Below are 12,293 nucleotides of genomic sequence, written 5' to 3' on the forward strand. Positions count from 1 at the left end.
AATATGTAAAAATACAAATAGGTGCAGAATGTTAAATATGCACAAATATTGTATGAAACTAGGCATTTACAAATAAGAGAAACAGATTTGCCAAAAGGGGAGCTCATTCTAAAGTTGCCAAGAAACTGGATTTGTATTTTTCAAAGCAAATTCATATTAAAATAAGTTAAAACTTAATAGTTGCTCTATTAATAAAATAATTTAATGATTATTATTTACTTAGATTGTAGTAACACGTAAAATACCAGGATTTCATTGAGTTTACATAGACTTCGATCCTGGTCATACTTAGCTGACTTCCAAAGTTTCCACTGTTTTCAATGAATCAGAGTCCATGCTCTGCAACTTTGATTTGTTCAAATGTAACCCCCTCCCCATGCTTTTACATTTTTATATATATATAAAAAAAATAGATTCTGAAGGATTTGTGTCTTATTCTATGAATCAGTTGGTAAAAACTGCCTACAGTTTAAATCTGCTGTAGAACTCTGAATGACTCTAGTGAGACCACATTTACAGCAATGGTGAAACTCAAACATTTCTTCTCGGTGTCTGCATCTTACAGAACTAAAGAAACTAAATTATATATATTTATAATATATACATATATAACATAGAAAAAAATCCTTCAGAAAGGATCTGACCCTATTTACTGTATCAGAATATTTTTCTGAAAAAGGATTTGTGAACTCAAAAGTAAACCTACTCCATTACAGTTTCCTGTTCTTCCCCATACAGTTCCTCTCGTCTTTGGACTAAGAACTAGCATTCTATTTCTGTGCTTCTTAGTTTAGGTCCTGTTTTGTGCCTAAGGCTCCAGAAAGTCTCTGTACAAATGGGTAATAACAGCAATGATGATAACATTTATTTTAAAAAAGTCAATATTATTTGAATTTCCGTCCCAAACACACATGGATAGAGATATCTCTGTAAACACAGGCTTAGGCCTATATTTGAAGTTTGTAGGTTCAACAGTGTCATTGGCATTGATAATAAAAGTGACATGAATATTGCATGTGCCGTGTAGCTGCCTCACCTCTATATTTAGCTCACTGTTGGATTTCAGGAGATCACTTGGAACCGTACACAGAATTGATTCTGACTGCAGGAGGAGGTTTTCACAGCTTTTATTTCCAACTTTTAGCACCTCTCCTTTAACAGCTTCTGAATCAATATAATTTCCCTTGGAAAGAAAAAAAAAAGAAAAAATCAATCTAATATTACATAACCACCTCATGAAAGTTAAGGAGAAGGCCTTTCATTACCTTGTAAAATGTTTTTAATGGAAAAACGATTGTGAAAGAAAACAGACTAACACAAGTTTATATTGCCCTGTCGATGCGCATATAACAGGTTTATTCATGTAAACGGGAGTTTGACTGACAGGCCAGAGAGGGGGAGATGATAATGTTTAAGGATAAAATCTCCTGTCACTAACACTCATACAGCCCATAAGGACTTCTAAAAATGCAAATGTTTGAGGAATAATTTCTGATGGTCCTGTTTAGATTTTTGCATAATTTGCACAAGAAAGAAAGCATTATGTGATCCTGTTGTTTATACAAGACTGTCATTATATTATCCACAAACTAAAGGCATCTCAAATATTTTGTTTTGCAACTAGTTACGGTTGAGGGAGTGAAGCTTTCAAAAAAGAGCAAGCAAATTGTAATCATAAAAATGCACAAATCTGTCAGAACCACGTTCCATAGACCGAAAGCAGAACAAACCCTGGTAAAAATGACATGAAAAGTGCACTCTCTACTCAGAAAACCTGCCTTCACATCCTAGACTTGGATGAAATATTATTCCTTCTTGTATTGTGGCATAGTAGTGTCCAAAGGCCAAGGTCAGGATCTTTTGTGCTCAGGACTACATCGGTATTTAGGAAGCTGCAGTTCTGCCCTGACCTGTGTACAGTTCAGCTTAGATAAGATTAAAGAACAGGCATATTACGAAGGAGTAAAAGGGGAAAAGGGAGGATGGGGAGTAACAGCAATATGGTCTATTGATGTGGGCTGAACTGGGAGTTTTTCATGAGAAGGGAGAAAGGCATCATGCCTGACAGTGCTGTGAGGCTTCGTCTACTGAAATGAAAACAAGAAACCCATTCTGAAGGGCAAAATAAATGTTATTTTGGAATATATTTTTTATGTCTGCTACAAAATCAGAAAGAGCTCTGGAGAAATTGTAATAAAAATATAGGAGAGCCAGTTTAGTGTCCTATTTTGACCAGAAAAGCCACACCCCAGGTGAGTGCTTTTTAACTGCTGGCAGAAAAAGTCCATTTTGCTCACTTTTGTCTATCTAAGCCATTCGTGGAGCCATTCTTTTTGGTGTTGAGTATTCAGTGGACCAGGGAGCATTGATTCACTGTTTAGTGTTTATTAGTCTGGAAACTTACTGCAGATTGTGAGCCATTCAAGTTCAAATCTTTCTTTTGAATCATGTATCTCAAAAGAACTCAATTTGGGTCTTCCATCTTCCTGATAAATTTATTGTCCTAGAGAGTGTGGATGAGTTGCCTCTCTTTTTCTTCTGCACTACATCTCAGAAAATTTTCTCCGCCAAAACTGTTGCTTACTCAAAGGAAAAAACATACTGACATTTCCTAGGGTGGTCATTAGCTAGTTATAATGAAGGCAGTAGTTTTTATTTATTACCATTACCATTATATTACCACTAATATATCATAGTCTCAAAAATATTCTGTATAATATCTGTCTATATAAAAAGTTTCAGAACTCTTTCAAACAGTTGTTTTGTTCTTCTAAGGACCAAAGAATTTACATATGATTTTAAGAAAATGAGGAAATTGACTCCAGTGAGAACCGGGAAGCAATATTTCCTATTTTAAAATGCATATTACCTCCTACTTGCTGAGTAATGTCCTTACCTGCAAGCTGAAGTATACAGTTATTATTCTGTGTAGCTGTCACAAACCAATCTGATAGACTAGCTAACTACCTTACAACTTTAGAGACAGAGGAATAATTTGGATGAAAGTCTAGAAGCAGTATAAAAACTGAAAACTGTGGTGTGGAAATTTTGATATCAGTGTCAGAAGAATTTTTGGGATTCCTAAACAGAGCAGATTAAATAGGGAAGAACGAGGAGTTACTGCAGTAGAGCTTCCACTTAAGCTTGCTCAGAGATATTTCCATTGCACTCTCAGACTGGACATTAACAGAAACATAATTTTCTGTGACATGTGAAAGAAGATGAAAAACAGACTGACCTGTAAATGAACAAGAAGCGTTTCTTAAGATTATCTCACAATGGATGTGTTGGATTGGTTTAGCAATAGACTAGGGGATTAAATCTTGACCGATTGTTTTAGGACAGATGTGGCAGAGAACAGATCTCAAGATCTCTAATGTGATGTGTAACATAACAAATTGTGCTACTTATTTCCTTGTCAAAGGTTTTATATTTATAAATAGATGTTAGTCACCTAGGCATAGGCCTCTTCAGGAAGCATGCAGAGCTCCAGCGCTGGCTTGGTGCATAGAATCATGGAATCATTAAGGTTGGAAGAGACCTCCAAGTTCATCTGGTCCAACCATCCCCCTACCACCAATACCACCCACTAAACCATGTCCCTAAGCACCAGGTCCAACCTTTCCTTAACACCCCCAGGGACGGTGATTCCACCACCTCCCTGGGCAACCTGTTACAGTACCACTCCTGACCATGCCAGGCCTCTGCAGGCCGTGCACCTCAGGCAATTACCAGAAGTAAAACAAAAAAAAGTGACACATGGGGAAAGGCAAGGCCCCTTCCCCACTGGTGCCTGCTCTGCTCACACTAGTGCTCCAGGATTGGGTGGAGGGAAGCAGTGGAAGAGCTGCTGCAGCCCTCAGAGGGTGAGGGTAAGTGACCTGACACACAGTCCCAAAACCTTGAAAACCTTGGGTCTGCTGCAGCACTTGCAAGAGCTGCCTTTCATCAAGAGGCCATTGAAGTACATTTTCAAGGGCCCCCAAAGTGATGCCATGGCAGAGTTAGGACACGTTCCCCCATGGCAAATACGAGCTGCCAAGCAATGCTGATAGGGGTTATCTTGTGTCTGCAATGTGTTATCGCTCGTAATATCTAAGGACAGGTTGCTTTCCTCCCCTGACCTCAGGTGGAAGTTCCCAACTGTGCAAAGTGACCTGAGGCTTTAAAGGGAAAATGACTAGACTACGAGTTTCTTTGTTCATACCCCAACGGCGCTTGCAGAGAGATCAAATGCCTTTTGCCAAGTCTGGGGGATAGTCTTCTGAGCAGAGGCATAGAGGAAATCAGCACAGGACCTAGTCCTCTGTACAAACTGTCCAGTTCTTTCTGGCCCAGGTCAGTGGCTCCTGTGGGAGGTGGTGAGCAGATTCTGTGCTCTTTAGCAGACTCATTTCTTCAGTTATCCCCAGCAGAGAAATGCCGGAATTTTGCCCGCCCTGTGAGCTTCCCATGTTGGCAGGAGATGGGAGCACTTCTGAAGTAGCGTCTTTGTGGTGTTGAAGCAGGGAAGTGCCTCAAGCCACTCTGCCGTGACCGCTCTGACCGGGGAATGGTGGGCAGCGAGAGACTTCAAAGAGTCACATACTTGGCAGAGGAAGGCAATGATGATGTAGGTCCTTGAGAGACTTGGTAGTGCGGAAGACAAAAGGGCTGGCACTGAAGACTAGAAAGGCTGGCATTTGTGGCGCACAGTGCCCTGACTGTGTTTAGATAGAAGACTTAATGTTTCCTTGCATTTAACATTTTCTTACAAAAACATCTTATGGTCATCAGGGGAAACCAAACAGCACCTTTCAATCGGTACCCACCATCATTTGATGAAAGCTAAATATGTCACAGTAGATTAGTTTGATTGAAAAACTTGTGATAAAAGCTCCCTCCACCTCTCTGAAACTAATTAAGAAAAAGATAAAAGAACTTTGGTTTGGTAGAACAGTCTGTTCACTGAAGCAAGCTGCCATTTAATTTCATGCTGAGCTTGCTTAATTACCACACAAAATATGACCATGAGGCATGTAAACGTGTGTGTATTTTTGTATGGGAGTACGGGGCTAGAGAAAAGTGTTGCCAATATGGCTTGTAATGATCTTTTGGCTCCCTACAGTAATTTCTGAAAGCCACCTCACTGTTTTGATGGAAGCATCCCACTATAACTAATTCTATTTAGAAGAGGATGTTAAATTGGTGCTTGTTCATGCTTTGTTCTAGGAGACCAGCTTTCACTAATGTCATTCTCCAGTTGGTTGCCAGGAAATAATCAGGCTTAGGTAGACATCTGCCTTGCGTGCCATGACTACAAGGTGACATCAATCCTACAAAATTGTTACTTTGGTCAGTGGTCAGTAGGACAGTCCTCAACCAGCCTTTCTATCTCATTATCTTCTTCTTTACAATAAATAGCACTAGGGACTTCTCCTTAAGGGAGAATAAAGGGTTCAAAAGTAAAGTAATAAGAGAGTTTAAAAAAACACTTAATTTTTAACCTAAGTGCCTGGGGAAGATTATGAAGCAAGTTCTCATGGAAGGATTTCCAGGCAGAGGAAGGACAAGAAGGCAACTGGAAACAGCCAGAACAGGATTCCCAAAAGTAGATTTTGCCCAAGTGCTTTCTATAAGGAGATGACGGGCTCTGTAGGTGAAGAGAGGGCACTTGACAACGTCTACCTTGCTTTTAGCGAGGTTTGCAACACAGTCTGTCCTAGTATTGAAAACAAATTGGCATGATATGGACTGGACGAGTGGACTATAAATTGCGTAAAAACCTGACTGGACCATCAGTTGAAAGATTATAAGTCTGACAAGTGGGGGATTTCTCAAGGGGGGATGCTGGGACCAGTACTGTTTAAAATCTTCATCAACAACCTGGACAAAGGGACAGGATGCACTGTCTTTTGAGCTTTCAGATGTCATTAAACATAGGCAAATGACTGATACTGGAGAGCAGAATCACTGCTCAGAGGGCCTGCAGCATGCCGGGGGAACGTGCCAGCAGAAAACTTATAAATTCAACAAATACAGATACTCAGTTCTGCACCTGGGATGGAATAAGCCCATGCACCAGGATATGTAGGGACAGCAGGGCAGAAAGTCACTTTGCAGAAAAAGACTTGGGGGTCCTGGTGGACCACGAGGTAAAATAAGGTGGCAACGTGCTGTTGTAGTGATGAAGGCTCACCAAGTATTTTAGCAGCAGCATAGCCATGAGATGGAAAAAGGTCATTGTTCTTCTCTGCTCAGCACTTGTGAAGCCACACCTGGAGAATTTTGCTGAGTTTTGGGCCCAGCAGTAAAAGAGAGATAAAGACAATCTGAGCGAATCTCAGCAGAGGGCCACTGAGACGGGAAAGATGCTGAAGCACAAGGTGCATAAGGCAAAGCGAGGGGAGCTGTATTTTTTTTTTTTTTTTTTAGCTGTAAAATCTCCATCCTTGTTGGAGATTTTCAAAACTCATCTGGACAAGGCCATAGGCAACCTGACCAAATTTTTAACTTTGCCCTGCTTTGAGCAAGGGGGTTAGACTATGAAGACCTCCAAAGGTTTCTTCCAATCTGATTTATTCCATGATTCTTCTCAAATTACTCTCCCTTCTTTCCAATTGGTTGAAATACATGACCTGGAAATCACTGGAAACTGCTGCTGTCACTGCACAGAGGCATTGAGCCATACCAAAGCTATGTATTCCCAGCTCTCTGTTAATCTGCACACCAGAACTCTTTCTAGTGTTTCTCCATGAACAGGCAAAAGTTCACCCTGCATTGAGTGATTTTGCTCAAAAAAGGACCTGTGAGCTCCTAAGTAAACCTGCTCCATTATAGTTTCCTGTTCTTCTCTACATGCTTCTCTTTGTCTTTGGATTAAGAACTAGTATTTTATTTCTGTGCTTCTAAGTTTAGATCCCAGAGTGATCATTCTTTGGAATTTGCCCAAAACATTTTGTGGTGTCAGATCAATATTCAGAGGGTTTGACTGGAACCCAGCATGACAGACAGAGACTCTCAGGTAACTGTCCGATTTTCTGCAGCCCAGAATTGGGTCACCAGATCATCTTGGAGTCAAAGACCTCAGGCGTCACAGATTTCATGGCTTGAAAATGTGTTGGCTCACAGAGCTCATGAAAAAATGACCCCACCATTAAGGTTGATTCTGTTCTTTAAAGATTTTTATATATTGTATGCCATACAAATTGTAAACATTCTATGGAAATGAAATGTACATAATAACAAATTTTCATCCATGTTCATTATAAATTAGAAATACCTGTATTTACCCTGTTTCTATTTGAAACTTTAAATCAGTAACACACTACAATTTAGGAAATCAGACAAAAATTGATTTAACTTTCTGTGCAGCACTTTATACAAAGCAAACTGTGCCTCTGAGGGACCCAGATTCCTGAGAGATGTTTCTCAGTGCCGCCTAGGCTATTCTGAGTTCTCTTTTAACTGGCACTCAGCATCAACTTTGCATTTTTCATGGGTCCATAAATATTTAGGCTACAGTGGTGACTGATCTTCATGAGTGACTTTGTGCACAGACCGGAATTTCCCTCAGCTCTAGAGAGCCAAAGTTGCTGGGACACTTCTCAAAGGTAACTCCACATCTTCCATGGGGAAGGATGCAAAACCGTATGACAGTAAGAGCCAGGACTCACACGCAGACCGCACACTTCAGGTTCTGGGCTGCTGGCCATGTTTAATTCTGAACTGTTGACGTAGCTTGTAGTAGTCAGAAGCTGATGCAGCCTGGTCGCCCCAGCTGGGGCCCAGAGGACAAGGAAAGCCCCTCTCCCTCTCTACCTGATCACAGTAACAGCCCTGGTACGTCTTTGGTTTCACCTCTTTATCTTTTAGGTTGCAACAACTGGGGGCTTGGATGAACGCAGTCCTGAACACACTGTACTCAGTCCCTCCCTGCCTTTGTTTCCTCGGGGCTTCCTCTACTTCATCAAAATGTCTGTTCCACAGAACGCTGCTGATGTGTTCTTCACAACTTTCAGTGCATTTATGAATACTTCTATTGTGTAAAAAAATAATAATTTAAAAACTTACTTCAACATTTCTTACCTTAATTTCCAGAACATTTGGGTTGCCTCTTGATATGAACACTGGCTTTTCAAAATGCTTAAATACAGGATTATTTACATAATCAAAATCAAAGTACAAAGAGCTGACACCATCAAAAATAAAAAACACTTTGGTTACAAAGGGTGGTTGAAGGTTGAAGGCTTTCAGGGAAGGAGTTGTACAGCAGATTATCTCTGAGCTAGAGCGGTGGCTACATGCCTATAAGAAAGAAAGAAATAATTGGAGTAAGTGCGTGCATAGGAAGTAACTGATGAACATAGCTTTTCTTTAACAATATACATATATTTAAAAAATAAACACCAGAGGTCTTGTTCTTCTTTAACCACAGCAAAATCCTGAGCAGGGCTACACAATGTTTGTTTAGAGTTGGGAGAAAAGTGTAAAAACTCAATGGTGTTTGCACTCTTGTTGAGGAAATGTTCAAGTAAACAAGCTTCCTGGCCTGATTGTTCACAGTGCTTTTAAAGTAAATATTTTGAAGATAATTAGTGGAAAATGATTTCCAATGCCAAGGACCATCCGGAGGCTACCCCTTCACTGGGCTGTACTGGGACACAAAGCAGCCATAACTCAGTTTATCCAGCCTATGTAAGAGTGACTACAACATGGACTTCTCTTCCTTTTATACTACAATAGCAAGGGACCAGAGGAGAAGATAAAAATAGGGCCAATGCATCTGACTGAAATAGCGGAAAACAAAAGTAAAGCACTGTTTACTCACGGTGCAGCTGAGCTGCTACGTTTCTACCAGAAGGGAACTACGGACTCTGTGAGAAAGTGCTTTAAAGCCAACACCTCTGTGGGAATTTGGGCCATGAAAGTTCAACAAAGCATATCTTCTTTCTAAAAAGGTATTTGTAAGACCCTGAAAGCGTGGAATTTGGTGCTTAGGTGTGCTGGTGTAATACAAGTCCCTCCTGGGACTGTTGGCTGCAGGACATGCTTCATGCTGTATCTCCCCACATGAGTGGGGATGAGATGTTTGCACCTCAGTGCCATGCAGAACCTGGCTGACAACAGGTGTGAAGCCACGTTTTCCCCCAGCTTGCAATTATTCCCACTTAAGGCACACTCTGTACCAAGCAGTGCTTCCCAGGGGAAAGATGCTAGTGAGCCGCATGCTCCAGAAGACCTGCCAGGGAGTGCTCTATGCCCTGGAGCTGCGATCCAGAGTCAAATATCTGGCCAGGGTGCTTCTATCCATGCTGTACCACTTTGACACGGGTCTCTTGAGACAGATGGGATGAACCCTGGTCCTCCACCAAAGGATTCCCGTGTTGCAAGCAAGGCAGCTTGATCTGAAGCTGAGTTTGGTCAGTTTACAGGGACAGCATGAATCCTTGCAGGTGGGATTCATCCCGCCTGCATCTAGTCACCTACACTGGAGTTAGTTGTCTAAACTCCCTTACAGTCAACAGAGTGAAACAGGCTCACCTCGAGAGAAGTTCGTCTGATCTGTTTTAGACAACAGCTTTAATTAGATGAACAGCACTCCAGAAGGATCAACTTTTCTCTCTTGACTGTAGAGGTTTCTAGATGTCTAATTGGATTATAATATCAACAGCACATCTACGAGCCTCAATGGGAGGCATGGTGGGTGCTGGGCAGCACCACACATGCTGCAGAGCAGCTTTTTTGCTTTTGCGTTGTGTAAGCCTTGTGCAAGTAGTTCCCTGTACACTGTCCCAGACATTACACTTTCTCACTTTCTTTTTTTTTTTTTTTTCAATAGAGTGGCTGACGTGGCCCAGTGACAATGGGGTTTATAACCTAGTCATCGTAAATCTTACATTTGTTCTACAAGGAATTTCCCTGGAAACCCAACAGTGCTGTTAAATATCTTTGTGCATCTAGAGAGGGATAAAATATATATTTTTTTTCTGTTTTGTTTTGCAAATTAAATTGGTTCTCATTATAAAATGCTGCCTGAAGAAGCTGTGAAATTAGTTTACATTTGTCTGTAATATGCTAAATTAATGCAATGTAATTTTGCTGTGTTTCAAATCAGTGACATAACAGTTCAAACTGTATCAGTTATATATTCACATTAACTTTGAAAGTATGATTAAATTAGATATCAGCACTTTTTCTTATCACCATAGTAGTTCGTGTTTCTTCGCATAATATTATGAAAACTTTAATCTGCCCAGAGAAACATTTTTAAGGCTCTGAAACTGAACATTAGACTTTTAAAGCTCTACTGCAAGGTCTACATATCTGTGAGCCATGAGTTCTGTGCTCAGTTAAATAACTTGGTGTAGCTCTCAGTGACACTAGGGGGACTTGCACCCATGAAACTAACAGCCTTGTTAGATTCCTAGCACAAATTCTGAAATATATGTGCACCCTCCCATAAAAACAAGGTAATCTGTGGGACACAAGTCAAGGCAGATTTTTCCTCCGTTTGCTTATAGTATTAGAGTATTTTTGTCCTTCCTTGATGTACACCATTTACCATATCTCATGCTTTGTTATGAGATGCCATGGATCTAGAACTTCATTTGAATCAGTATGGTAATAATAAGGTGCATCATTAGTATAATATATGATCAAGTCATGTTTTCCCATGATATATGAATATTTGTAAAGTTATCTATCATATTGTGTCTATTCTAAAAAGAGATTACTAAAATATATAATTATAAAACCAAATATGTCCTAGGTAATCATTATATTTATTTGATTAATGTAAATTCATTAGTCTTTTTATCTACTGTAGAGTACTGATGTCTGTTAAATGAATAGCAGTGGTATTCATAACTTTGTTTGTGGCTATCCATTAGAACCAGATACTTTACTTTATCAGGCTGGTCTCTGAAGAGGATGCTTTCAGAGAATGATAAAAATCTAATAATACTCTTTGGAGGGGATGCAATGTGACTGATTGGTAAGGTCAAGAAAAATCTTATTTGCAATGCCCTTATTGGTACATGATTTGACATGACATTTTTACCTTGAAATTGGTTTTAGCAATTGAAGAATATGATGGTTTAGTTTTCAAGAAATATTGGATTGAGGATCTATAAGAAAAAAACTAACTCAATCTATTGCCTACTCAATTAAGATACTGCCTATCACCCAGCACCTTTAAATTTTATTTAATTAGACTTTAAAGTACATTCCCTTTAAAAACTAAACCTGCACTCGTCCTGCGAATATAATCTACATCTAAGGACAATAAGGAAGAAAAGATGTAAAAATTATGGAACATTTCACAAGCATAAGTAAATACTATACCCCAAAGGGAATAATAATCCATTGCACAATGCATATGACTCATCACTTAAAGGTATGTATTCTTGCTTCATTTGTAAAATATGACCCTTGAGGCAATTAATTCAAACCTGACCTACAGAATCTGAACTTCGGTGCCCAATTCAATTTTTTTTCATCTGAAACAACAACAGGAAAAATATGAGGGAGGATCTCAGAGCTCCAAAGGTCTCCCAGCAACTGACCCAGATAAGAGAGGGGCAGTCAGATGTGTATTACAGGATCTGTAGCAGTCAGACAGGAGAAAAGGGCCAATTTGTCCTTTTATAAAAAATCTAAACTTTTGGAGTTCCAGTGAGAAATGAAAGTTGAATGAGGTTAAAGTCAGACTGGGAGACTGTCCAGCTGTGTCTGCCAAAGGATGATCTCTCAGAAGAGAGATGGGAAGGCAAGTCCAGCTTGAGGAAAACCCGTTCAGAAAGCTTTTATGTGTAGGTGAGAAACTGAGCAGTGACACTCAATCAGGATATCTTCAAGATTTTTCAGAGGACTCATGGGCTTTTGCTGTCATTTCAGGTGGTGCAAGAAATGGTACTAATGGTTCAGTACCATTTTTATTCTAGTTGTCTGACTGGATGAAAGCAAGGGAGATGGTACTTCCAGTCTATGAGATCACTGGACCAGAAGGTAGAATAAACCCTTTCTTTCTACTGAGTCTGACAGCCAGCCCTTCACACAACATGACTGATACTGACTGGGAGCCCAGTCTCCTCCTTGGGTTTGGGATGGTTAACGTGCCTGACAGCAGTGCACCCCAGGGAACCCAATGAGTTCACAACTTAGGCTTTTCACTGACACCTGTCACTGAACTATTTCCTTTGCAAGAGATGTACATGAGATACAGATTCAGCACAGAAAGGCCATGGTTCACCTTCATGAGGGAAATTCTTTTCTGGGCTTCTGTGGCAGCTTTAACATACAGAGTCAACATA

The 12,293-nt window shown here is 40.1% G+C and overlaps 1 protein-coding gene across 10 annotated transcripts in view; it reads right to left on the minus strand.

Annotated features, from left to right (window-relative positions):
* The window catches only part of MET (MET proto-oncogene, receptor tyrosine kinase), a 91,265-nt gene that overhangs the window by 14,701 nt on the left and 64,271 nt on the right, over positions 1–12,293 (minus strand). For all 10 annotated transcript variants that reach the window (XM_080606880.1, XM_080606873.1, XM_080606879.1 and 7 more), the window contains 2 exons: positions 8,068–8,286; positions 1,037–1,183 (listed from right to left, as the gene is read on the minus strand). In XM_080606880.1, coding sequence (XP_080463006.1) covers positions 1,037–1,183; positions 8,068–8,286 — 366 coding nt within the window. The remainder of the gene's footprint in view (positions 1–1,036; positions 1,184–8,067; positions 8,287–12,293) is intronic.

The sequence above is a fragment of the Anser brachyrhynchus genome (assembly GCF_964034855.1).
Source record: "Anser brachyrhynchus genome assembly, chromosome: 1".
NCBI lineage: Eukaryota > Metazoa > Chordata > Aves > Anseriformes > Anatidae > Anser > Anser brachyrhynchus.